This window comes from Xenia sp. Carnegie-2017, unplaced genomic scaffold, assembly GCF_021976095.1.
Source record: "Xenia sp. Carnegie-2017 unplaced genomic scaffold, XeniaSp_v1 HiC_scaffold_25, whole genome shotgun sequence".
NCBI classification, from domain to species: domain Eukaryota; kingdom Metazoa; phylum Cnidaria; class Anthozoa; order Malacalcyonacea; family Xeniidae; genus Xenia; species Xenia sp. Carnegie-2017.
In genome coordinates this window covers 6,649,743-6,677,672 of record NW_025813488.1, presented here as the reverse complement: position 1 = coordinate 6,677,672, position 27,930 = coordinate 6,649,743, and the positions used below count along the sequence as shown (strand labels likewise).

At 32.6% G+C, this 27,930-nt stretch overlaps 3 protein-coding genes and 4 long non-coding RNA genes across 10 annotated transcripts in view; 4 read left to right on the top strand and 3 right to left on the bottom strand.

Annotated features, from left to right (window-relative positions):
• The window catches only part of LOC124453060 (cannabinoid receptor 1-like), a 30,583-nt gene extending 22,489 nt beyond the window's left edge, over positions 1 to 8,094 (top strand). For 2 of the 3 annotated variants that reach the window (XM_047003772.1, XM_047003774.1), the window contains exon 3: positions 790 to 2,195. In XM_047003772.1, coding sequence (XP_046859728.1) covers positions 790 to 1,719 — 930 coding nt within the window. In that variant the 3' untranslated portion in view covers positions 1,720 to 2,195. Of the gene's footprint in view, positions 1 to 789; positions 2,196 to 7,922 lie in introns of those variants that run through there. The other variant, XM_047003775.1, reaches the window with a different exon arrangement.
• LOC124453089 lies at positions 25 to 19,326 on the bottom strand. Its single transcript, XR_006950979.1, has 2 exons — positions 19,131 to 19,326; positions 25 to 2,555 (listed from the first exon to the last, which is right to left on the bottom strand). It is a non-coding gene; the product is annotated as an uncharacterized LOC124453089 (long non-coding RNA).
• LOC124453509 lies at positions 7,355 to 7,938 on the bottom strand. Its single transcript, XR_006951099.1, has 2 exons — positions 7,846 to 7,938; positions 7,355 to 7,457 (listed from the first exon to the last, which is right to left on the bottom strand). It is a non-coding gene; the product is annotated as an uncharacterized LOC124453509 (long non-coding RNA).
• LOC124453082 (homeobox protein MSH-D-like) overlaps positions 16,240 to 27,930 on the top strand; it is a 17,659-nt gene continuing 5,968 nt past the window's right edge. The window contains exons 1-2 of the mRNA XM_047003843.1: positions 16,240 to 16,405; positions 26,505 to 26,577. Coding sequence (XP_046859799.1) covers positions 16,293 to 16,405; positions 26,505 to 26,577 — 186 coding nt within the window. The 5' untranslated portion in view covers positions 16,240 to 16,292. The remainder of the gene's footprint in view (positions 16,406 to 26,504; positions 26,578 to 27,930) is intronic.
• On the top strand, positions 19,525 to 21,504 carry LOC124453083. Of its 2 annotated transcripts, none has more exons than XR_006950972.1 (3): positions 19,525 to 19,636; positions 19,847 to 20,073; positions 21,157 to 21,504. It is a non-coding gene; the product is annotated as an uncharacterized LOC124453083 (long non-coding RNA). The 2 variants fall into 2 exon arrangements; XR_006950973.1 differs by lacking the exon at positions 21,157 to 21,504 and adding an exon at positions 20,518 to 20,748.
• The window catches only part of LOC124453090, a 24,094-nt gene continuing 18,050 nt past the window's right edge, over positions 21,887 to 27,930 (bottom strand). Inside the window, exon 4 of the long non-coding RNA XR_006950980.1 lies at positions 21,887 to 21,984. This is a non-coding gene — a long non-coding RNA (uncharacterized LOC124453090). The remainder of the gene's footprint in view (positions 21,985 to 27,930) is intronic.
• Positions 22,881 to 27,930, top strand: part of LOC124453071 (cannabinoid receptor 1-like) — an 18,703-nt gene continuing 13,653 nt past the window's right edge. Inside the window, exon 1 of the mRNA XM_047003805.1 lies at positions 22,881 to 22,901. The gene's annotated coding sequence lies outside the window, so the exon portion shown is untranslated. The remainder of the gene's footprint in view (positions 22,902 to 27,930) is intronic.

Genomic DNA, 27,930 nt, shown 5'->3' with positions numbered 1-27,930 from the left:
ACTGAATACGTTTAAAAGGAAAGATTTTTCTATCAAAAAACACGCGGAACTTTAGCGCTTTTATTTTAGATACAAACTTCTTCACAGTATAATGTGCAGTGATTTTAGAATTATTTGCAACATTTCCAATATTTATAAGACCACCATCAACTACAATAATTGTACCTCTCCATAATTTCTGTAAGTTATTTATTATCATATGCTCCATCTCGAAATCTTAAATCGACTTAGAATAAAAATCATATGATAAATAATCATATCAAATCCTCGTGTCAAGCGCAGCAGAAATGATTTCCGTTTCACAATTACATTTGCGATTTCTTTGTTGCTGTCCAACTTCTGTAAAAGTCTCCACATTCCCCCATTTGCTAGCACGTAATATGCAGCAAAGACTGCAGAAAATGGCAGTTCTGCGAGTTCGTATTTGAAATTTTTATAACTCATCCCCGAAGCCTTGAGGTGTATCCGCTTCTGAAATGCTTCCGTATTCTGTAATTCGTAACACTTGCTGAGTGCAAAACTTGCACACTTGCAGTGGAAAACTACGTCTAAAAGACATGAAATAGACTGACAAGAGATAAAGCATTGAATTAATGCATTTCTAAAATCCTTGCAATTTTCTTCTCCACCATTGAGAAATATGACAGTTTACAATGCATTTAAAATTTTTATATGTTTCATTGAAGAACAAACCCATTTTGAGTATCTTGTTTGGTTATGAAACATTAATAACAATAATGGTGGTCCCATTGCAACATATAATAAACATATATTTATGTATTTAATAAGAAACCGAAGAAAAGTTTCTCACTTCCTCAAGATATATTAATAACAACAATGGTGATCTCCACAGTTGGTGTCCTTACAAATGGTCTTCTTATTGTTGTTATTGTGAAGGATCCTTTAAACAAACTAAGACGAGGACCGTGGATTACCATCTTAAGCTTATCTATAGCTGATTTCACTGCATCTTTGTCTCAATTCATGATGGTTGGATTGGGTAGATTGTTCGAGGTCAAACCATCAGAAGCTGTCATTTATCCTGTCCTTTTCTTTTGGATGTTTGGGGCTGCGGGCTCATTTTTTCACTTGACATCACTCACATGGCAAACTTACATGATTGCAAAGTATCCCATACGTAGCCGACAGATGTTGTCTACCAGAAAAATATACATATTATGCGTGACTGTTTGGTTGATTGCCATTGGCATGGCATTTGGTGAACTCATATCAATTTTTGCCGAGAAATTTGACCACGTTATGTACACTTATATCACGCTACATGCTGTTTTGGAGATTGCTGTTTTACTTCAGATCATTTTGAAGTGTTTCATACTTAAGGTTGTATTGCAAAGTCGACAAGACACTAAAGTAAATGCTGAACAGCACAACACTAAACACTTTGAAATTGTAAAGACAATCATTGTGCTGAATGTCTTATTACTGGTAACTGCATTTCCTTATTTTGTCGCCAAACAAGTGGAGTTTATTCAAAGGCTTGGAAAAATACAAAGTGAATTGGCTGGACGTTTTTCTTACTACTACGAACCAGTTGCCATGGTGAATTTCGCTGTCAATCCAATTGTGTATGCACTGAGGCTTCCAGATTATCGAAACAGTATGAAGGCGTTGTTTAGAAAGAAGAATACTGTTTTTACTCCAACATCCAAGTCAACGACCTTTTCCTTCCGGTCCACCAGTGAAACATCAGCGATGTAACTACATCGTTCATAACTTTATGATTAATATATAAATTTTTTATTTGGGTATAGTATAGGTAATATTAGCATAGTCTTAAAGAGAAGATGAAAGAAAAAGAAACTATCATGATTTGTAGCGAGATTTAAACTGACTAAAACTTAAAGCCACTTTTTGACTTTTCTTTTCATGAGAAAGATCAGCAGTAAAATACTTCTTTAACGGTACATATCATGAATCAAATAAACCTTGAACTTAGAGACGTTACATATTCGACCAGTGCTTCGATAAAAAATTTAAAAGAAAAAATGAGTCTTGCTTGTTTGTTAAGTCTTCTATAGCTTGTTAAAAAAATGACAATATAACGGTGGGCCGTAGAACGGTTAGATTTGGATCCCTATGTCCCTTGGTATATGCAGTTGCGCCATGAAATCATACACTTGCCACGTATCGTTATTATTATTGCATTATATTTAATCATACGAGTTTACATTCAATTTTGCTATGCTCCATTCATCTCTTGTCTGCTATTCTATATTTTGTCGTTCATCTATATAATAACTAAAGAGAGTGTTCTCAGTCATGTCCTGCACGTAATAGTGGGATGACTTAGTTCCTTCTAAGCGCGTTATAGTGCTTTCATGCTTTGTGGTCGGGCTTGTGTGGTTAGCTTGTAGCGCGTTGTTGTGCCTACTCACATCGTATATCCGTTGACGCACCACAACTATGACTAAGTTTGATTCGTCGCTACAACAACAAACTTACTTCATATATCGGCTGCTACTTGGAGAATGTATTGGAAAACAAAACTTCGGTATAAACAGAACTTCGTTTCGTCGCTCAAAGAGTAAGTTGATCTGTTCAAGATAAAGAAAATGTGTACGCAGCTAACGTACAGTCGCAAGTGCACGGACAGCTTAAATACAAAATCCTTTCATCACAGGCATATGAGTCAAAAGAAACAATAACGATGAACCATCAAAATGAAATTTGCATAGTCTTTATTCTACTTGCGTTATGATGAAAAGTTTGCTTACACAAAAAATTCTTGCGATGACCCAAAGCACAAACTTTCATTGTGTGCTGAAACAGGAAATTTTGCTATAGCATTTATTAGTACGTTATTCCTAACATTGAACGAGTTTATGTTTTGAAATATGACAAATTAAGATACCTACAACAAAGACTTTGCTAAGAATTCTCAATAACATGAGACCAACCTGGGCCCTGGTAAAGCCATAACTTTTTAATAACAACAAGACGTTCTGTACACGAATAAAATTTATTTTGGTGAGTGAATCAGTTCACTGCAATATTAAAAAAACTAGACGACTGACCACATTATGAAATAGAACTGCCAGGGTGAGACATCATTAGTCATTTATCAAGAATTTAATGATACGTCAAAACGCAAGGATGGATTTATGTCAGTGTTGAAGAGAAATATGCACCACCACCCCCAGTCTTAGATACACAAGATGGAAGTCAATTTCCCTGCAAAATACTATTATATCAAACAATTAATGGACACACTTAACAATCGGGCCTCCTCCCCCCCTCACACATACACTGACACACAGACACACACAAACCATCATCTCTGATCATTTCGGTGAAGACGGAAGACATTTCCTTTAATCACAATAAGAAATATGTTTGTATAACAGGAGGATGCCACTGCACTAAGAAGATTAGTACAATCAACACGTGCACAAATCCAACCACTTTAGCGGGAAAAGATCGATAACTATTTTCACTTCACAAGAAGAAATCGTTGATTTTAATCTGAGCCAAAAACATTGACAGAAAAGAAAGAAAAGAGAGCTTCAATCTGAAACTTTGATCCCATCGTTAACTAATGACATTCAAAGTGACAAATAGGAAATTTTTGAAAGACGTAGCTGTTCAAAACAATAGCGACAGACTGACAGGTACTTCAGACAAAATGCACATCAGAACACCCACACACACCCACGGTTATAGATTTATACATAATAAAGTCTCCTTTTAGAGTGCTTTCTGCTCTGTATATCATGTTATACACCATTATTATTTGAGCAAAACCAAAATACATTTTCAGAAAATACAAGCAGCATCAGAGCAACGTCCTTAAAACCAGTGGTTTGCCAATGTTTAAGTGGTTTGCCCGTGTTTAAGTGGTTTTCATGTTTTGCATTTTCGCTATTCATCTATGTCAATGGGGTTCAAGAAAACTTACTCAAACAATCAAGAAACTTTGTAAGGAACTGAACTCAGTGTATCAATAATAGCTATTATATCACTCTAACGACACGTTTTTGCTTATCACAAATTCTAGCCCAGATTACAATACGCTTAAGTACGAGTGCATATATAGAAAAACAAACAAAGGTGTTTTTGGCACGCATTTTAATAAACTAAATGCTCCATGATCAAATAAATACACGTCACACAGACTGCCAAAAATTAACGTACTTGACGTTAAATTCATGCTAACTAAACAAGAAGTATATAAATGTTTTCAAATTGAGTGCATGATCATTTTTTAAATATATACTATAGTATAATTTTGATATACATTTGTATATATAGTATAAGAGAGACAGTAGTTTATCAATCTATTTGTCTGTTGTCTGTTACCCTCTTGAAACAAAATTTTTATACATACTTAAACATATACACAAGGTTAAATTATAATATCGGTTGAACCCCAAAACACCTGGAGCAATATTTTTACGCCATAATTGAATTTTATATTCAAGTATAGAATACCTTTTTCTCTTGAGCAAATGTGACTGGATTTCTTGCGGGGGATTTCGTTTTTAACGGAACAAAAAATTTTCGAAAATATTTTTGACATTAAGAATCGACATAAATAATGTTTTATCAACACGAGGCTCGAGAGTTAAGACTTAAGAGCATCGGCAAAATTCATCGCATAATTACAAAAACAAAATACGCTAACAATATTGTACCTACTCCTTAAAAAAAACCCAGCTAATCTTTATAATCTTCTTGTTAATGCTGTCATGAAAAAGATCATTTCACACGTACTCTCCACAAATTGGTCTTAAAATTCATAAATAACACAAACAATCTCATCTCAACCATTCTCAATTCTCAACTATGAACTTTGATAATACACTGGACACCAGTTCGTGGGCACAGATGCAATCAAAGTATCTAAGCACCTGCGTAAAGGCAAGTTAATAACAACTTATCACACAATAATCTGATTAGACATCATACGATCAGACTTTGTGCCTGCAAAGCCAGTGAAAGGTACTTCTCATAAAACCTCCAAATCAAAATACGCTTTGTGTGATAAATTAAATATTACATAATATGTCATATTTGAATTGAATTACACCTTAATAATGGAATTTACGGCTGTCATCGGAATATTGATTTGTCAACACATTTCAGCTTCTGTGTCCGCTCTACGGCAATTGTTACTGGATTTGAGCGACTCAATTCAATCTTTACCTACTTTTATCAAAAATATTAAATTACAAATAGTTCTATGTGGTTTTATTAATATTTACTTAACAAAACTTTTTACAAGCAGATTAAAGAATTTAGATCATCATGATAAAGAAAGTTACCATGCGTACAATGAAATACAAAAATATACCTTTTTATACAGGCAAAAGAGAACAATAACGATTAAAAAATGAATTTGATATGTTTTTTATTCACTTCATTATGATAAGTCACTTAAAAGGATTACACAAAGTTCATTGTTACATAAAATTTTGATTACCATTTATTTAATGTTACTTAAATTAACGAATTTATGTTTTGAAATATGACAAATCAAGATACCTACAACAAAACTTTGCGTTACAAACTAAACCGAGATAAACAATAATACAACAAGATTTCTGTAACAAAATTTATTTAAAATTTGTTACTGCAATATTCATGAAAAAATTCAATACAAACAGGGATATCGTTTCGAATTTAAATCAAAAAGCAAATTTTCTTTTGGATTCCTATAATGGAAGTTTTGTAAAATCATGATGGAAGATTTTGAAAATCTGACTATAAACCTGACTCAAAAAGAAGAATATTTGTTTTGTGTTTCAAAAACCAGTACAACAACGATCTTAATTTACTAAAACATTTTATTTTGCTATCAAGTATTTTAAAAAAAAAAACGCATCACAATAAACGAAACGTATAAATCCAAAACAATTTGTAAGAACCACACGACAAAAAGTTATCTTGGAATATAATTTTATTTATAATAACAGAATTACTCTACCAAATTCGCACTTTACATTAATCTAGGGTTTCACTGTGTTTATATCATTTCCAAAAGTATCGAATGAATTCCAGATGCACAAAAGATGATAAGTAAAATCACTATGATGGTGGAAAAGGCATTTTAAAATCAATTCTGACTCAAACAAACCAGACAATTGCACAAGGAATGACTGTTGATTAAATCAAAGTGGATGTAAATTTATCACAATGTGCAAACTATTGTAAGTAATTGCACAAAATCATCGTTTATAATTGGTCTGTATTAATAAAATTTAAAGTCAATGAAATGTTTTGTTGACTGAAAGAAATGCATTCAAAGAAAAATACGGTAGGAGAAAAAAAATCTCATATTAAACAAGTTAATGCAGTTTTAATTGAAAATATTTTGAAAAAAAACTTTATTCATTGCATTTATTATTTTGTGGCTTTATGAAGTTGTAAACATTATCAAAGTTTTTGGCAAAATCAAATAACGTTTAAAAAGGAAACGATTTCATCAATATCAAAAACGAACGAAAACTATCAAAAGATACAAAATTTTTAGAATTACAATATTCAATGTGCATTTACAATATTTAGAATTATTTGCAACTTTCCAATATTTATAATACCACCATCAAAGACAACATTGTACCTCTCCATAATTTCTGTAACTTATTTTATCATATGTATCTCGAAATCAAATAATCTAATATGTTCACAATATTTAAATACATGTCACGCAAAAAGAGACTTAGAATAAAAATCATATCAAACTCGTGTCATGCCTTGAAAGAAATGATTAAAATTACATTCCGAATTATTTTGTTGCTGTCCAACTTTAAAAATCTCCACATTTCCCCTTTGCTAGCACGTAATATGCAGCACTACAGAAAATGGCAGTTCTAGTTCGTAATTGAAATTTTCATAACTCATCCAAAAGCCTTGAGGTGTATCCGCTTCTGAAATGCTTCGTATTCTGTAATTCGTAACACTTGCTGAGTTTGTCATCATTTGCAGGAAAACTACGCTAAAAGAACTGAAATAGACTGAGATGAGATAAAGCATTGAATTAATGCATTTCTAAATTTTGCAATTTCTTCCACCATCTGAGAAATATTGACAGTTTACAATGCAACATATAATAAAATATTTCATGTTTTTGAAGAACAAACCAGAACAGTTTCTCTTCCTTATGAAACATTAATAACAACAATGGTGGTCTCACAGTTGGTGTCCTTACAAATGGTCTTCTTATTGTTGTTATTGTGAAGGATCCTTTAAACAAACTAAGACGAGGACCGTGGATTACCATCTAAGCTTATCTATAGCTGATTTCACTGCATCTTTGTCTCAATTCATGATTGTTGGATTGGGTAGATTGTTCGAGGTCAAACCATCAGAAGCTGTCATTTATTCTGTCCTTTTCTTTTGGATGTTTGGGGCTGCGGGCTCATTTTTTCACTTGACATCACTCACATGGCAAACTTACATGATTGCAAAGTATCCCATACGTAGCCGACAGATGTTGTCTACCAGAAAATATACATATTATGCGCGACTGTTTGGTTGATTGCCATTTGCATGGCATTTGGTGAACTCACATCAATTTTTTCATAGAAATTTGACCAGCTTATGTACATCTATATCACAGTATATGCTGTCTTGAAATCGCTGTTTTACTTCAGATCATATTGAAGTGTTTCATACTTAAGGTTGTATTGCAAAGTCGACAAGACACTAAAGTAAATGCTAAACAGCACAACACTAAACACTTTGAAATTGTAAAGACAATCATTGTGCTGAATGTCTTATTACTGGTAACTGCATTTCCTTATTTTGTCGCCAAACAAGTGGAGTTTATTCAAAGGCTTGGAAAATACAAAGTGAATTGGCGGGCGTTTTCTTACTACTACAAACCAGTTGCCATGGTGAATTTCGCTGTCAATCCAATTGTGTATGCACTGAGGCTTCCAGATTATCGAAACAGTATGAAGGCGTTGTTTAAAAAGACTAGAACTGTTTCCATTTAAAAACCAGGGCAATCAAACTTCACTTCGCACTGCTGCTAGTAAACCTGTATGATAGATAATATTTTCTAAACTCAATTTGATTAAAATGTACGAATAGTGCTAATAGTTTTTTGGAAGAATAAATTCCAAAGTGACATAAACTTGTGTGGAAAAAAATTATACTCTTGTGTAATTTTTTGTAATGTTTGTATTTGTAAATAATTTTGAGAGCAATAAAATATTTTAATAGCGACATAAATTAAGTAAAGCAATATCAGGTACCTAAAATATAGCAGCTTTGCTGAGATGAACATCTTTACGAAGAAATTTCTACAGATTTGCGTGATGAGAAGCTTGTAACAGGAAAACTTGGCAGCTTGTTGTATCGAAATTTCAAAGAAAAGTAAGTTGCAATTTAAGACTTAAGGCCTTAAATGGCAAATGTTTCTTTGCACTATAACAACAATGCTACACAAACTTCCCTTCTTCTGAAAATTGCAACAAAAGGTGTTTTAATATTACGTTTCCACCCGTTTACAGGAAATGAATTTTAAAATCACTCACGTATGTGGGATGTATGTGTGAATCCACCACATGCATGTGTACGTCAAGGCCAATTTAAAAAAGCGGATCTTAAAATATCGAGATACCTGTTGACGGGTCATAAACATTATACCGACTGTATGAATACAAGTGATCAAATTGATAGATTAAGCTGATCATCAACGAACAATGAACAATACACTTTAATTGAATAGTTTATTATTGTCCAAAAGATCTTTTGTACGTCGTCCTTACAAAACGTTATCCCAGTATAAACGACCATACTTCTTTTTTTTGATATGGTGACGCAGCTGACGCTTTTCCTTTTTGTTTTCCAGTTCAATTGATTCTCCAAAGATTCGCCATTCAACCACAACCATTTTGTACAGCAGGAAGAAAAAACACAATATGAAGAAAAGAACAAGGCCATATTTCAACCCTTTCATACTTTACACAACAGCCCAAGACAAGCTTGACGTCCATTCTTCAAGTTTCAAAGTAGATTTTACTGCCAGTACATCATTCCTATGGCATATATTTATACCATCAAGCATCAAGTGTTTTAAACACAGACATCAAGCTTTTAACAGCTTGAGTTTACTAAATGGATTCGTGCTGTTCTTAGTTTGATAATACCTTTCAAAGTCTTTAAGCAACAAGAGAACACTTGACGAAAAAAAATGATTAGAACCGAAAGCTGTGTCCTATTACTATATGTTGCTTTATTGGTTAATGGGTATTCAGTGTCTCTATGTTTTGCCAATAATTTCGCTATTGTTTGGTTCATTTTAGACACAGCTTGAGCATAATTATATTTTGTATCGGTGTTCAACTGCATTGAAGCATCAAGTGCTTTTATAAACTGTAGTGACAACATGTTTAATTACGTAGCGTTGCCAAATGGAAGGAATCTTCTAACTTTGCAAAACAGCATTCACAAAAAATGAACATTCGAAACTACTTGTTTTTATACATACAAAATTTTTTGTCTGAGTAATCTTCACATGCTCCTTTAAATAAAATCGTTACAGTTGTACGTGTGTTAAAATAATTTTCATATTTTTATTAAATCATTAATGACTTTGAGCTGACCTACACAATTTTAGCCTTACTTGTGATACACAGTACATAAACAGTTCCTATACAGATGCTACAGTTCCATTAAATAGAGTGCCTTATACAGTATAATCATCGCTTTTAATCAATAACAGCTATTTTAGTTATTTCACGGAAAATATCTTCAATCATAAATCCCCACGTAAAGGCGCTGAAAATGTAGTAAATAGGGTTATATAATCAGACCAACATTCCGTTGATCACTGATTTTTTCAGGTACTGAGACGATTGCTTAAAATTGTCCAGCTAAGTGCGAAGATCATATCTCATTTAATTTCAAACACCGCACTGCATAAAACATTCATTCGTAAGAATAATGTATTACATGAAACTACTGTCATCCTATATGCTCATTGTCTATATAGTTAGTAAAACTAAATAGTAGAATTCCCAGCATTCATGTAATCTTAGAACTCTCTATGACAAGTTCATGACATAACATATAAGTTCATTTTGACTTTTGTATTATCAGCTGTTTTAAATGCTCTGAGCAATTAAAACATTAGAGAGATTATATAGTTGCGCATGAGATGCGTCAAAACTCTATGCATGTGATGGATATGACGGATCGTAGAACTAAAAATACTTTTTCCTTTGTTTTATAAATATTTTAAAGGCGTCGTTCAGTTTGGACTATTCAAGTGGAAAAAGATGTTTGAATGTTAAAACCTAAAATATGCAGTGTATGAACGAAGAGTGTTTGATTGTTGTCTTCAACTTATTTTTTATTACTTTTTGCTTTTCCATCTAAAATTCAACGACGAACAAACCCATGTATACATGTTTGACTTTGAAAACGGAATTATTTTGTCATGTATAGACTCTGTCTTACGGTCACCTTTCATAGTTCTATAAGCACAATTGTATTTTCTAGTTGACATAGAATTTTTTCTTTTTCCTTTCAAATCTGCACATCATTTTATTGTATGATTCAATTATGACAGATAAATTAATGTGAAAGTCCATAACATGCGGTTATTTTATTGGTTAATATTGCCTGGTATGACGACATTGTAATTTTCAAATAAACTTTTTATTAAAGTTTTGTTGATCGTCATGTTTGATATTTGAAGCTGATAATAATTTCGTTTAAAACACCACATATTAAAATATGTATTGCAAGCCTTTTTTCGTCAACGTATATTTAAAAAGGATTTATATGTTTGCTCTGTTTAGGCTACATGAATACATGGCCACAATTTGTGGCGGTTTAAATTATATTTTATGCATGTATATTGGATGTGTTTTAATCCAACCACACAACCTGCTGACAAACGTACAAACTTTATATACCCTCCCCCTCATTTCTTTTTATTGTCACTTACCCATGTCTCGACGCTGTCTTGTCCTGTTTCAGAGTCAAGTAAACGTCGACCGAAACAGAAACGAAAGCCTGGTCGCAATCCCAGAGTTCCATCATCTCCCAAACAGCTGACGACCCTGGAAACAAGTTTGAAACAATGAAGTACTTGACAAGTGATGAAGTTCGTAGTTTGTGTTTAAACTGACGTTACCGGAAAAACAAAATCAAAATATGGTTTTAAAATCGACGAGCAAGAGAAAAGAAAAGTTCACAAAGCAGCGATGAATATGTTGACGTAATGACAATTGATTGGGAGAACAGTTAGCTATATGACGACATGCACTGAAATTTAGTTATAGTTTTATAGAGGTCATAGTTTGAAAATCAGTTATGCAATCATAAAGTTTGCAATGTAGTAATCTTGCACAGCGTACGTTCAACAGGACCTTTATTTATTGCTGTCAATATTCAATAATGAGCATAGGATTTTATCGATGACGTCACTCGAGCATTTCCGCTTACAAAGAGAAAACACTTTGAATGCAAAGTTTCATAATGGAACACATCGTAAAAACGTCAGGTTGTAACATAGGATAGAAAATAAAACATACTTTTACATTTCATCATGATCTCAATGTCCATTTTTGTAATAAATATAAAAAATAAAAAATGCATTTAAAGTTGAGTGACTTAAAATAAGGTTTATACTGCAGGTCGATTTAAAGACTGCAAATACAAAATCAAGGTTCATGATCGGTTCAAAGAAGAGTGAAGTAAAATATGCCATAGAAATGATAAATCCCAATAATTAGAGTTCATCGCTGTTATCTAATTGATCCAATCGGAAAACAAGTTTATATAAGGTAAGTACTAACTTAAAAATAAACACACAAAAGAGAGATCGAAAAAATGAATGAGACATAAAAACATAGCTACCACTTCGTAAAAATGCAACACCTGGATTAAAATATTTTATGTGGTTTTACTCTATGCCATTCACTGACATTTACGTACATAAATTTTATCGAAAAGCAAAGTTCTCTAGACACGAATGGTTGTATTGAAAAATACTAAATTTATAGTAGAAAAAAATAAGAAACACACGATACAGAGAGTTAAGAGGTTCAACTACCTTCCCACCCTCTCTCGCAAGAGAAGTACCGGTACCACAACCACCTTTCTTGCAAGAGAAGTACATGCATCACCAACATCCCCTTTCCTGCAAGGGAAATACCAGCAGCACCACCACCCTCCTCTCACGTAAGAGAAGTATTGGTACCACCAATACAACCCTCTTTCCAGCAAGAGAAATACAAGTATTACCACTAACCTCTCTCCCGCAGGAGAAGTACAAGCACCACCATCAACCCTCCTCCCGCAAGAGAAGTACAAGCACCACAATCAACCTCTCTAACGCAGGAGAAGTACAAGCACCACCACCAACCCTTCTCCCGCAAGAGAAGTGCTGTCACCTCTGCACCCTCTCCTGCGAAAGAAGTACCAGCAACAGGAGCAATGACGTGAAGAGTTGAGCTCCAGTTATCTAATTCTGTAATGACTTAATACAAATTTATGACAATCCTCCATACCCCTGTATCATTAGAAACTGTGCTTTAAACTTTAAGTACGAAGCTTTGAGCTTTTAAACGTCTTCACAGGGTTTAAACAATAAAAGAAATAAAAATGTCTTATCCTGTTACAAGTCACACATTTACACAATTCTCATCAATCCTAATGTATGGTTTGTATAGTAGACAAAAATATTTTGGTAAAAAATATATTATCAATGTACAACAAAACGATATATTGTGAATATTTAATAACAAAAACAATTTTACGAAAGGACACAATCATAAATTCGACGTCATAAACAGTTTTAGAAAAGTTGTCGAAGAACACCTGTCATTTCTGCATATCACTTAATAACAAAAAAATTTGCGCGAAATAATAAACGCACTTTGTAATGATAATTAAAAATCTTTCATTTCTGACATAGCTTTTAGTGTAGCTGATATTAAAATCGGAACTGCTGAATAATTAAATTTTACTGATGCATTTACTCCAGTTTTCACCTGTTTTTACTTAAAATAAACTAGCTAACAACTTTATCATTATGAGCTGTATATTCTAAATCCACTAAACTTTGGTTTCATTTAATTATAAGGTTTATGGTTCTTCGAATAAAATAATTCGCTATTGCGCAAAAGGAATATTTCTAATTATCCTGAAAATGAAATTTTGGGAGTAATACATTACACAGTAGTATAGGGCGATTTAGAAAGAAAACGGGATTTTCTATTTTCAAAGTTCTACTTTTATTTACAAGAGTCCTACCCGTAGAATAAACTATAATATCAAAGGATAGTACAAAGTTTCAAACAACTTCGGCCTATTTGACTTAATTTAAACCAGCCTTAAATATGTTTAGACATTTTTAGTTTGTTGATAACTTTCAGTCTTTCACAGCATAACTCTTTCATTTACAAGACTATATACTTTTTAAATTGATAACATTTAATAAACCAAGTCATTCGCACAGTTCAAAATTAGCCCCACATTCAATCTTTTTATGTTGTGAAATTTAATTCATTTTGGATGGAAAACTGACTTAAATAAATTTGCTTAACAATCAGCTTATCAATTGCCCACTCGGGATAAAGACTAGTGGTCACAATGATAACACAAAGTTGCATTGAAAGATAGAACTTTGCTATTTTAACGCTGTTATCTTGATTAGGTGTTGTTATATGATGTATTTTAAGTGCTTTTCGATTGCCATAAGCCCATAACGAATAGCAATGTAACATAAGAAACATCAAAACTAGACGACTGACCACATTATGAAATAGAACTGCCAGGCTGAGACATCATTAGTCATTTATCAAGAATTTAATGATACGTCAAAACGCAAGGATGGATTTAGGACAGGGTTGCAGAGAAGTATGCACCACCACCCCAAGTCTTAGATATACAAGAGAAGTCAATTTCCCTGCAAAATACTAATATATCAAACAATTAATGGACACACTTAACAATCGATTGATTATACCTCCGAATCAAAATACGCTTTGTGTGATAAATTAAATATTACATGATATGTCATCTTGCTATAATCGACATTTGACTGTCTCCATGAAAAATATGCACAATGTTTGAATTGTCTCCCCTGCAAAATCTCTAATCATCTTATTTGAGGAAAGTAGTAATGGAAAATGGGAAAAAGACTTATCTAATATACAATAATGAAGAACAAAATCATTAAACTTATTTTTGAAGAGTCATTCAGAAGAGTAATTCATGAAGAATTATTCAGTAAAAGCTGCCATTGATCAAAATGACGGCACATGATGCAAAGAATTGCTAAAAGGACTAGGTGAAGAATTGTGAAACCCTCAATATTTAGCCGGGATGAATGGATTAGAGGTAGTTAGCATCGTGTGAGCTGGTCTGTTAAGGACTCAAACTTTAAATTAGGAATAAGTTATCGTATATGACGGTGGTGTGTATGCAAAATCATTGGAAACCATTCATGAATAGCCTTTGAATCAGAGCTACGAGAGTCAGAAACACTGATTTTAATTACTTAACATTACTCACTATGTCTAACGATGGTAGATTAATTAAAATCATTTTGAAGAATTGAATATTAAAGAAATAGCAATATTCGTCTTGTGTACAAAGGTGTGGCTGTTTGTATTAGTTTCAGTGTTGATGACATTTTTATACAACTATATCTTATACATTAATTACTGATATTTTTCAACGTCTTTCTTATTAATCTCCCGTGTTTTGCATCATTTACATGATAATTTGGCTTATCAGGAAAAGAACTTTCGTGGCATAATACATTTCATAAGTGAATAGAAAGTTGTCAAACTGTGTTGGGGTAAAAACATACACTTTAAAAGATTATTGTTACTTTGCATAATTATTCAAAATGTGTTTTTAATATGTCAAAAGAAAAGTGTTTTTGTCATTGTGCGCCAAGACTCTTGAAAGAAGAACATCAGGTAAGAGAGTGATTACACAAAACATAAACTAATTTTAGTTAAAAAGATTTGTAAACAGAGACAAAAGTTTTACAATTATTTATGTGCATGCAATTCTCTATACATTGCTTATAATTTTCACAAATCCTTAATTCTACTCAAGTTACGGCAAACGTTGTCAATACATTCGCACAGACGGAAATTTCCTCTTGCAATTAATGCCAAATAAAATGTGTTCTCAGCTGATTTATTCACACCTGTGTTTATAATTATTTTATTCTATTATATAACATGATATGTCAAAGAAAATCGTTGTTGAGAAAAAATCTCATTTTGTACACTACAAAATGATGTCCTAGTCAATGTTACTATTAGCTACGAACAAAAAAGCAAGCGATGTTTCGATTTTTTCTCAACTCACCTCATGTGAGTGGCGGTTTGATACCAAGCTACACAATGCATATCCAATTATATCTTCGATATACTAGCTAAGCTGTTTTCCAAAAATTGTTTGTTGATCATGTTGAAGAGTGATCAGGTGTGTACTTGGTTTGTTGATCGTTGCAAAATGTATCGGCAAGGACTTGTATTTGTCAAATAATTAGAAACGTGAATGTGATTTATGTTTTAAGTTCTCAAATTGTTTTTTCCAACGTTTATGGTGAATGTTTTATGGTAAATTGACATTGCATTTTACCTTCTTAACTGATGAAATTTTCTCATGCATCACAAGATTTATCTAGATTAAAGTTTTCATTATGATGATTTAAATAATGAATATTCATGATGTTCTCATTGAATATTTGACAACTAATTAAAGACAAGGATGGAATATTTCAAAATTAAAACCAAAGATTTACCATATGCATTTAATCCACGATGAAGCATTATGCATCACGTATATTTAACTGTTTCTGTATTTACACAACTTAAGTTACAAGATTTAATTATAAAACAGTGTATGATAATCTTGTCTTGTTTGTTTTTGTTTCTTTTATTCATGCCTCCTTCAAATACTAACACGACACTTGTCGAATATTGAATTAAAAACACGCTCCGAATATTTCAAAATAATACACAAAGATTTAGGAATAGAGTGAAAATCGTCACGAAAGCAAAATTACGGGAACTTCTAAAATAACGAGGTTTCTGTATTTAAAAGTGCTCCTACATGGATGGTTGATTGTATTATGAACAGACAAATAACAAACTTCTAAACATTCGCAAAAATGATCATCATATTAAATACGCCAATTAAATCTGTAAACAATATTTATGTGCACGACGATGAAATAACAACTTCAACACACACAACGCTTACTTGATTTTAGGGGGAACATACTCTGTTAATATCAAATTCAAAGTGAAAGAAAAGCAGCGCACCATATTATCTAGGGTCTCACTATGATAATCAAAAGGCATTTCCAAAACGTCTATCCTTCCTTTGTCTATGGATTCCTTATTCTTACAAGTTTGATGAAAGTACATCCAATGGCCAATGCTGGTGATTTGGGAAAATGTGCAACTCGACTCAAACAAACCAGACAAATTGCACAAGGAATGAGACTGGTTCTCGTAATCAAAGTGATGTAAGTTTATAAACAAAAACTCTATTGTATGTAACTGCAAAAATTATTTTATTTGGTCTAATGAATTAATTTAAAGTCAATGAAATGTTTTGTTGACTGGAAAGAAATGCATTCAAAGAAATGAGGTAGGTGCAAAAAAATCTCATATTAAAAAAAGTCAAAAAACCACAATAGTCTAACTGAAGCCATTGGGTAAAAGTCATCTTATTGAACAATCTAATAATTCTTGCATTTATTATTTCCTTTATGCGATTTTTATGGCATTATCTGAAGTTGGTTTACGCCATGCTTGAAACTGAATACATTTAAAAGGAAAGATTTTTCTATCAAAAAACACGCGGAACTTTAGCGCTTTTATTTTAGATACAAACTTCTTCACAGTATAATATGCAGTGATTTTAGAAGTATTTGCAACATTTCACAATATTTTAATACATGTCACGCAAAAAGAGACTTAGAATAAAAATCATATGATAAATAATCATATCAAATCCTCGTGTCAAGCGCAGCAGAAATGATTTCCGTTTCACAATTTGTGAATTCTTTGTTGCTGTCCAACTTCTGTAAAAGTCTCCACATTCCCTCTTTTGCTTGCACGTAATATGCAGCAAAGACTGCAGAAAATGGCAGTTCTGCGAGTTCGTATTTGAAATTTTTATAACTCGTCCACGAAGCCTTGAGGTGTATCCGCTTCTGAAATGCTTCCGTATTCTGTAATTCGTAACACTTGCTGAGTGCAAAACTTGCACACTTGCAGTGGAAAACTCCGTCTAAAAGAAATGAATTAGACTGACATGAGATAATGCATTGAATTAATGCATTTCTAAAATTTTTGCAATTTTCTTCTCCACCATTGAGAAATATGACAGTTTACAATGCATTTAAAATTTTCAAATGTTTCATTGAAGAACAAACCAAAGAAAAGTCTCTCACTTCTCAAGAAATATTAATAACAACAATGGTGATCTCCACAGTTGGTGTCCTTACAAATGGTCTTCTTATTGTTGTTATTGTGAAGGATCCTTTAAACAAACTAAGACGAGGACCGTGGATTACCATCTTAAGCTTATCTATAGCAGACATCACTGCATCTTTGTCCCAATTCATGATTGTTGGACTGGGTAGATTGTTCGAGGTCAAACCATCAGAAGCTGTCATTTATTCTGTCCTTTCTTTTGGATGTTTGGGGCTGCGGGCTCATTTTTCACTTGACATCACTCACATGGCAAACTTACATAATTGCAAAGTATCCCATACGTAGCCGACAGATGTTGTCTACCAGAAAAATATACATATTATGTGCGACTGTTTGGTTGATTGCCATTTGCATGGCATTTGGTGAACTCACATCAATTTACAGCAAGAAAATGAACAGCTTATGTACACCTATATCACAGTATATGCTGTCTTGGAAATCGCTGTTTTACTTCAGATCATATTGAAGTGTTTCATACTTAAGGTTGTATTGCAAAGTCGACAAGACACTAAAGTAAATGCTGAACAGCACAACACTAAACACTTTGAAATTGTAAAGACAATCATTGTGCTGAATGTCTTATTACTGGTAACTGCATTTCCTTATTTTGTCGCCAAACAAGTGGAGTTTATTCAAAGGCTTGGAAAATACAAGGTGAATTGGCTTGGCGTTTTTCTTACTACTACGAACCAGTTGCCATGGTGAATTTTGCTGTCAATCCAATTGTGTATGCACTGAGGCTTCCAGATTATCGAAACAGTATGAAGGCGTATGTTCTCAAAAAGAATAGTGCTGTTATTTATTCCAAAACAAACAACCAGTATAACGATTATTACTACAATTTCCTTCTGATTCCCAATAAGTGAAACTTTTGAGATATAACTACATTCATCTATGTTCATATACTTTATGATTAATATATAAATTTTTATTTGGGTATAGTATAGGTAATATTAGCATAGTTTTAAAGGGAAGATGAAAGAAAAGAAACTATCATGATTTGTAGCGAGATTTAAACTGACTAAAATTTACAGCCAACTTTTTGAATTTCTTTTCATGAGAAAGATCAGGAGTGTAATACTTTTTTAACGGTACATATCATTAATCAAATAAACCTTGAACTTAGAGACGTTACAGATTTGCTTAATGCTTCGATAAAAATTTGAAAGAAAAATGAGTCGTGTTTGTTAAGTTTTCTATAGCTTGTTGAAAAATGACAAAAACTTACTTCATAATCGGCTGCTACTTGGTGGTTATATTGGAAAACAAAACTTCGGTATAAACAGATTTTCGTTCCATCGCTCAAAGAGTAAGTTGATCTGTTCAAGATAAAGAAAATGTACGCAGCTAACGTACAGTCGCAAGTGCACGGACAGCTTAAATACAGAATCCTTTCATCACAGGCATATGAGCCAAAAGAAACAATAACGATGTACCATCAAAATGAAATTTGCATAGTTTTATTCTACTTGCGTTATGATGAAAAGTTTGCTTACACAAAAATTTTGTGATGACCCAAAGCACAAACTTTCATTGTGTGCTGAAACAGGAAATTTTGCTATAGCATTTATTAGTACGTTATTCTTAACATTGAACGAATTTATGTTTTGAAATATGACAAATTAATATACCTACAACAAAGACTTTGCTAAGAATTCTCAATAACATGAGACCAACCTGGGCCCTGGTAAAGCCATAACTTTTTAATACAAAAAGACGTTCTGTACACGGATGAAATTTATTTTGGTGAGTGAATCAGTTCACTGCAATATTGAAGAAAGTAGAATTCAATACATAACGTGGAGGGACATTCGTTTCACTTTCTACATCAATATACAGCCAATTTCCATTTTCTTCTTTGTCAGTACTTCCTGTATACGTGAGAAGATTGTGTACATCATCATGATGCCCAGGCCAAGTTTTGAAGTAGTCTGACGTAGGTGTTAAGCCACTTGGAGGTCGACATCAACCCAGAAGAATATTTGTTTTGTCTGTTTCAAAACACATGATACATACACGCGATCTTAATTTACCATATAAGACATTTTATTTTGCTATCAGTTGAGTATTTGTGAGAAGAGTTAAGAACGCATCACACGACGAACGCGAGAGTCGTTTTTTTTTATAATATCCAAAACTTATTGTAAGAAGGCCAGCAGACGACAAAGAAGTTAGTCTTGGAGGTATATAATAATTATTATTTGTAATAACAGGATTACAACGTTTTACCAAACCCTGTGTTCGTTTGAGCTGATAGTACGATTAATAAAACATTTCGACATGTGGTTTATCGAATCCTTTAAACCAAATTTTAGTCATCGATTCATGTAATTACCAGACTTTGTACACTTCAAATTAGATTTTTGTATAAGTAAATTATATTACTTTTTTAGACAGGTGGAACCCGGCGTACATTTCCTTACATAAAATCAATTTCTGAGGTCACGCTATGGTACCTGTACAATATGTTTATAGATACGTTGTTTTTATATGTTTGTTGAATATATATCCAGTGCCAGTGGTCAAAGCTAGCGACAATTCTATCAAAATGTGCAATTCAACTAAAACAGATCAAGTAAATTGCACAAGGAATTCCTCCGTTTCGCAAAATAATACAAACGTAAGTAGTATTATATAAAAAGTATTGTAAGTCATGAAAATATACTCGAGTGCTTTGTTGACTGCAAAGAGAAATGCATTCAAAAAAATACATATACAAGCATGCGAGAGAAACGTAAACGCGTTTGCTCCTTTGTATTACTCAAAAACGTTACATGCAGTGATTTTATCATGAAATTTGACATTTTGAGAATAAGCAAAACTATTATGTACAGTTCATTTAATTAGCATTTTGTGGCTTCATGGTAAGCTGTAAAGATAAACATTGTTATCCAAAGTTATTTGGCAAAATCAAATAATTGTATGCTAAAACATGCATAAAACGATTTCACCAATATCTGCGAATACGAACGAAAATATCAAAGATACGAGATTGTTTAGAATTACCAATATTCTATGCATATTTACAATATCAAGTCATTTTCACTTGCCTGCTTTCTTCAAGAGTTCAAGAGTACCAGGCAAAAGACAATATCTGCATATCTCCATGCATATCAAGAACTCATTTTTTTTATATGTACCGAGATATGATATTTTCATCAATATCTTCTCTATGTAATGAACTAGGCAACTACATGATATTCAACTTTGTTTGTTCCTCGTGAAATTGGAATTTTCATAGCAAAGCTTGTGTTGGTTGCCTTGATAAGAACAAAACATAAAATTACAACATTCCTCAAATTATGTTTTATGTAGTGGCGTAAAAGTAAGCCCGTATATTTGGTCTTGCTATGAATATATCACAGTTCACACACAGTGGAAACTGAAAATCAGTTCCTACAAAAATAAATAATGGCAATGTTCTCAAACTCATATATAAGACTAAAACTTAAAAGCTTATGCAAAAGTCGATGATAGTAAAACGACATCATTTTAAGTTTAATCATCATTTGCAACATAAACATAAGCATAAGAAGAATTGACAGTTGATAATCTTTGGCAGTTTTGCTCATTTTTATAATTTTGCCGAAAGTGAGAACCAGGATTTAAGCGTTATAATTTAGTTCCTCGTCTAAAAAGAACAAATTTTTGTTCTTAAAAATATTGCAACATATAATAAACATATATTTATGTATTTAATAAGAAACCGAAGAAAAGTTTCTCAATTCCTCAAGAAATATTAATAACAACAATGGTGATCTCCACAGTGGGTGTCCTAACAAATGGTCTTCTTATTGTTGTTATTGTGAAGGATCCTTTAAACAAACTAAGACGAGGACCGTGGATTACTATCTTAAGCTTATCTATAGCTGATTTCACTGCATCTTTGTCTCAATTCATGATTGTTGGATTGGGTAGATTGTTCGAGGTCAAACCATCAAAAGCTGTCATTTATTCTGTCCTTTTCTTTTGGATGTTTGGGGCTGCGGGCTCATTTTTTCACTTGACATCACTCACATGGCAAACTTACGTGATTGCAAAGTATCCCAAATACAGACAACAAATGTTATCTACGAAGAAAATTTACATATTATGCGCCACAGTTTGGTTGATTGCCATTTGCATGGCATTTGGTGAACTCACATCACTTTTACATAAAAAATTTGACCAGCTTATGTATATCTATATCACGGTATATGCTGTCTTGGATCGCTGTTTTACTTCAGATCATATTGAAGTGTTTCATACTTAAGGTTGTATTGCAAAGTCGACAAGACACTAAAGTAAATGCTAAACAGCACAACACTAAACACTTTGAAATTGTAAAGACAATCATTGTGCTGAATGTCTTATTACTGGTAACTGCATTTCCTTATTTTGTCGCCAAACAAGTGGAGTTTATTCAAAGGCTTGGAAAATACAAAGTGAATTGGCTTGGCGTTTTTCTTACTACTACGAACCAGTTGCCATGGTGAATTTCGCTGTCAATCCAATTGTGTATGCACTGAGGCTTCCAGTTTATCGAAACAGTCTGAAGGCGTTGTTTAAAAAGAACAGTTTTATTTCTACTGATACAGCACAGCAATCGACAACTTTTCCTTCCGGTCCATTGAGAAACATATCAGCGATTAATATACATCATATATAACTTGATTACAAATATATAAATGATTATTTTTTAATATAGGTAATATTACATAGTCTTTAGAAGGAATTTGTAAAGTTAAACTATTTGTATTTGTAGCGAATTTAAACTGACTAAATTTTGAAAGCCACTTTTTGACACATCTTTTCATAGTACAAGATCGCAGTAAAATACTTCTTTAGCGGTACATATCTATAAAGAAATAAACCTTGAAGCTTAGAGAACGTGTACAAACTTGGCAGCTTTGTTGCATCGAAAATTTCACAAGAAAAAAGAGTTGCTTACAGACTTAAGTCTTTATAGCTTGTTAAAAAAATGACAATATAACGGTGGGCCGTAGAACGGTTAGATTTGGATCCTTATGTCCCTCGGTATATGCAGTTATGCCATGAAATCATACACTTGCAATGTATCATTATTACATATTGCATTATATTTAATCATACGAGTTTACATTCAATTTGCTATGCTCTATTCATCTCTTTGTCTCTATTCTATATTTTGTCGTGCATCTATATAGTAACTAAAGAGAGTGTTCTCAGTCATATCCTGCACGTAATAGTGGGATGACTTGTTCCTTCTAAGGCAAGTTAAGTGCTTTCATGCTTTGTGTCGGGTTGTGGTATTTTAGCGCTTTGTTGTGCTTACTCACATCGCATATCCGTTGACGCACAACAACTATGACTCAAGTTTGATCTGGTCGCTACAACAACAAACTTACTTCATATATCGGCTGCTACTTGGAGAATGTATTGGAAAACAAAACTTCGGTATAAACAGAACTTCGTTTCATCGTTCAAAGAGTAAGTTGATCTGTTCAAAATAAAGAAAATGTGTACGCAGCTAACGTACAGTCGCAAGTGCAAGGAAAGCTTAAATACAGAATCCTTTCATCACAGGCATATGAGTCAAAAGAAACAATAACGATGTACCATCAAAATGAAATTTGCATAGTTTTTATTCTACTTGCGTTATGATGAAAAGTTTGCTTATTACAAAATTCTGTGATACCCAGCACAAACTTTCATTGTGTGCTGAAACAGGAAATTTTGCTATAGCATTTATTAGTACGTTATTCTTAACATTGAACGAGTTTTATGTTTTGAAATATGACAAATTAAGATACCTACAACAAAGACTTTGCTAAGAATTCTCAATAACATGAGACCAACCTGGGCCCTGGTAAAGTTTTATAACTTTAATACAACAGGACGTTCTGTACACGGATGAAATTTATTTTGGTGAGTGAATCAGTTCACTGCAATATTGAAAAAACTAGACGACTGACCACATTATGAAATAGAACTGCCAGGGTGAGACATCATTAGTCATTTATCAAGAATTTAATGATACGTCAAAACGCAAGGATGGATTTATGTCAGGGTTGAAGAGAAATATGCACCACCACCCCCAGTCTTAGATACACAAGATGGAAGTCAATTTCCCTGCAAAATACTAATATATCAAACAATTAATGGACACACTTAACAATCGGGCTTCCTCACCCCCTCACACATACACTGACACACAGACACACACAAACCATCATCTCTGATCATTTCGGTGAAGACGGAAGACATTTCCTTTAATCACAATAAGAAATATGTTTGTATAACAGGATGCCACTGCACTAAGAAGATTAGTACAATCACACGTGCACAAATCCAACCACTTTAGCGGGAAAGATCGATAACTATTTTCACTTCACAAGAAGAAATCGTTGATTTTAATCTGAGCCAAAAACATTGACAGAAAAGAAAGAAAAGAGAGCTTCAATCTGAAACTTTGATCCCATCGTCAACTAATGACATTCAAAGTGACAAATAGGAAATTTTTGAAAGACGTAGCTGTTAAAAACAATAGCGACAGACTGACAGGTACTTCAGACAAAATGCACATCAGAACACCCACACACACCCACGGTTATAGATTTATACATAATAAAGTCTCCTTTTAGAGTGCTTTTTGCTCTGTATATCATGTTATACACCATTATTATTTGAGCAAAACCAAAATACATTTTCAGAAAATACAAGCAGCATCAGAGCAACGTCCTTAAAAGCAGTGGTTTGCCAATGTTTAAGTGGTTTGCCCGTGTTTAAGTGGTTTTCATGTTTTGCATTTTCGCTATTCATCTATGTCAATGGGGTTCAAGAAAACTAACTCAAACAATCAAGAAACTTTGTAAGGAATTGAACTCAGTGTATCAATAATAGCTATTATATCACTCTAACGACACGTTTTTGCTTATCACAAATTCTAGCCTACATTACAATACGCTTAAGTACGAGTGCATATATAGAAAAACAAACAAAGGTGCTTTTGTCACGCATTTTAATAAACTAAATGCTCCATGATCAAATTAATACACGTCACACAGACTGCCAAAAATAAACGTACTTGACGTCAAATTCATGCTAACTAAACAAGAAGTATATAAATGTTTTCAAGTTGAGTGCATGATCATTTTTTAAATATATACTATAGTATAATTTTGATATACATTTGTATATATAGTATAAGAGAGACAGTAGTTTATCAGTCTATTTGTCTGTTGTCTGTTACCCTCTTGAAACAAAATTTTTATACATACTTAAACATATACACAAGGTTAAATTATAATATCCGTTGAACTCAAAACACCTGGAGCAATATTTTTAACGCCATATTTGAATTTTATATTCAAGAATAGAATACCTTTTTCTCTTGTGCAAATGTGACTGGATTTCTTGCGGGGGATTTCGATTTTAACGGAACAAAAAATTTTCGAAAATATTTTTGACATTAATAATCGACATAAATAATGTTATATCAACACGAGCCTCGAGAGTTAAGACTTAAGAGCATCGGCAAAATTCATCACATAATTACAAAAACAAAATACGCTAACAAATTCGTACCTACTCCTTAAAAAAAACCCAGCTAATCTTTATAATCTTCTTGTGAATGCTGTCATGGAAAGACTTTCACACCGTACTTCCACAAATTGGTCTTAAAATTCATAAATAACACAAACAATCTCATCTCAACCATTCTCAATTCTCAACTATGAACTTTGATAATACACTGGACACCAGTTCGTGGGCAGATGCATCAAAGTATCTAAGCACCTGCGTAAAGGCAAGTTAATAACAACTTATCACTAACAATAATCTGATTAGACATCATAATACGATCAGACTTTGTGCCTAAAGCAGTAAAGGTACTTCATAAAACCTCCAAATCAAAATACGCTTTGTGTGATAAATTAAATATTACATAATATGTCATATTTGAATTGAATTACACCTTAATAATGGAATTTACGGCTGTCATCGGAATATTGATTTGTCAACACATTTCAGCTTCTGTGTCCGCTCTACGTCAATTGTTACTGGATTTGAGCGACTCAATTCAATCTTTACCTACTTTTATCAAAAATATTAAATTACAAATAGTTCTATATGGTTTTATTAATATTTACTTAACAAAAACTTTACAAGCAGATTAGAATTTTCATCATGTATAATATAAACGTTAGATGCATGTCAATGAAATACAAAGAATACCATACATAAGGCAAAAGTTTTCACTATTTGATTAAACAATGAACAGGGTATGATGTTTTCATTGAATATTTGACAACTACTCGCTAAAGACAAGGATGGGGCAGTCTTTGCGGTTATTAAAATTTGTGATTACCATATGCATTTAATCACGAATTTCTTTATTATGCATCACGTATATTTAACCACTCGTTTTGCGTTACACAACTTAAAATACATGAGATATTTCCATTATCAAAACAGTGTATGATAATCTTATTTACTAATGTGTTTTTTGTTTCTTGTTTATTCATGCTTTCCTTCAAATACAAACACGATATTTGTCGAATATTGAATTAAAAACAAATTACGAATATTTCAAAATCTATACACAAAGATTTAGGGAATAGAGTGGAAGAAAATCCATGAGAGAAAGCAAAATTACATGGAACTTCTAAAATAACAAGGTTTCTGTATTTAAAAAGTGCTCGTACAAAGATATTTGATTGTACTATAAACAGACAAATGACAAAACGTCTGCAGTTTTTCGCAAAAACCTTAATTAACGATCCTCTATAAACATGACGTAAATATGATACAAGATTTCCGGAAACCCACGCCAAATAAATCTGGAAACAATTTGTACGTGCACGACGATGAAATAAAAACTCCAACACACACAACGCTTACTTGATTTTAGGGAGAACATACTCTGTCAATATCAAATTCAAAGTGAAAGAAAAGCAGCGCACAATATTATCTAGGGTCTCACTATGATAATTAAAAGGCATTTCCAAAACGTCTATCCTTCCTATGTCTATGGATTCCTTATTCTTACAAGTTTGATGAAAGTACATCCAATACAATGCTGGTGGGACGAAAAATGTGCAACTCGACTCAAACAAACCAGACGAATTGCACAAGGAATGAGACTGGTTCTCGTAATCAAAGTGATGTAAGTTTATCAACAAAAACTCTATTGTATGTAATTACAAAAATCATTTTATTTGGTCTGATGAATTAATTTAAAGTCAATGAAATGTTTTGTTGACTAGAAAGAAATGCATTCAAAGAAATATTTAGGTGTAAAAAAAATCTCATATTAAAAAAGTCAAAAAGCCACAATAGTCTAACTGAAGCCATTAAAAGTCATCTCATTGAAAAATCTTATAATTTTGTATTTATTATTTCCTTTTATGATTTTATGGCATTATCAGAGTTGGTTTACCCTATACCAAACTGAATACGTTTAAAAGGAAAGATTTTTCTATCAAAAACACTTTGAACTTTAGCGCTTTATTTTAGATACAAACTTCTTCACAGTATTATGTGCACTGATTTTAGAATTATTTGCAACATTCCAATATTTATAAGACCACCATCAACTACAATAATTGTACCTTCCATAATTTCTGTAAGTTATTTATTATCATATTCCATCTCGAAATCAATAATCTAAAAGTGTTCACAATATTTTAATACATCTCACAATAAAAGAGACTTAGAATAAAAATCATATCAAATCCTCGTGTCAAGCGCAGCAGAAATGATTTCCGTTTCACAATTACATTTGCGAATACTTTGCTGTCCAACTCTGTAAAATCTCCACATTCCCCTTTATAGCACAGTAATATGCAGCAAAGACTGCAGCAGTTCTATGAGTCGTATTTGAATTTTTATCACTCATCCATAAAGCCTTGAGGTGTATCCGCTTCGAAATGCTTCCGTATTCTGTAATTCGTAACACCTGATGAGTGCAAACTTGCACACTTGCATGGAAAACTACGTCTAAAAGAAATGAAATAGACTGAGAAGAGATAAAGCATTGAATTAATGCATTTCTAAAATTCTTGCAATTTTCTTCTCCACCATTGAGAAATATGACAGTTTACAATGCATTTAAAATTTTCATAGGTTTCATTGAAGATGAAACGCATAAACATTAGCTCGTTTGATTATGAAACATTAAAGCAAAATAATGGAAAAGTAATTACTATATAAAAAGTATTATATGTCGTGAAAATAAATTTAGTTGACTGCAAAGAGAAATGCATTCAAAGAAATACATACAAGCATACGAGAAAAACGTAAACGCGTTTGCTCTTTTGTATTACTCAACAACGTTACATGCAGTGATTTTATCATGAAATTTGACATTTTGAGAATAAGCAAAATTATTATGTGCAGTTCATTTAATTAGCATTTTGTGGCTTCAAGGTAAGCTGTAAAGATAAACATTGCTATCCATAGTCATTTGGCAAAATCAAATAATTGTATGATAAAACATGCATAAAACGATTTCACCAAT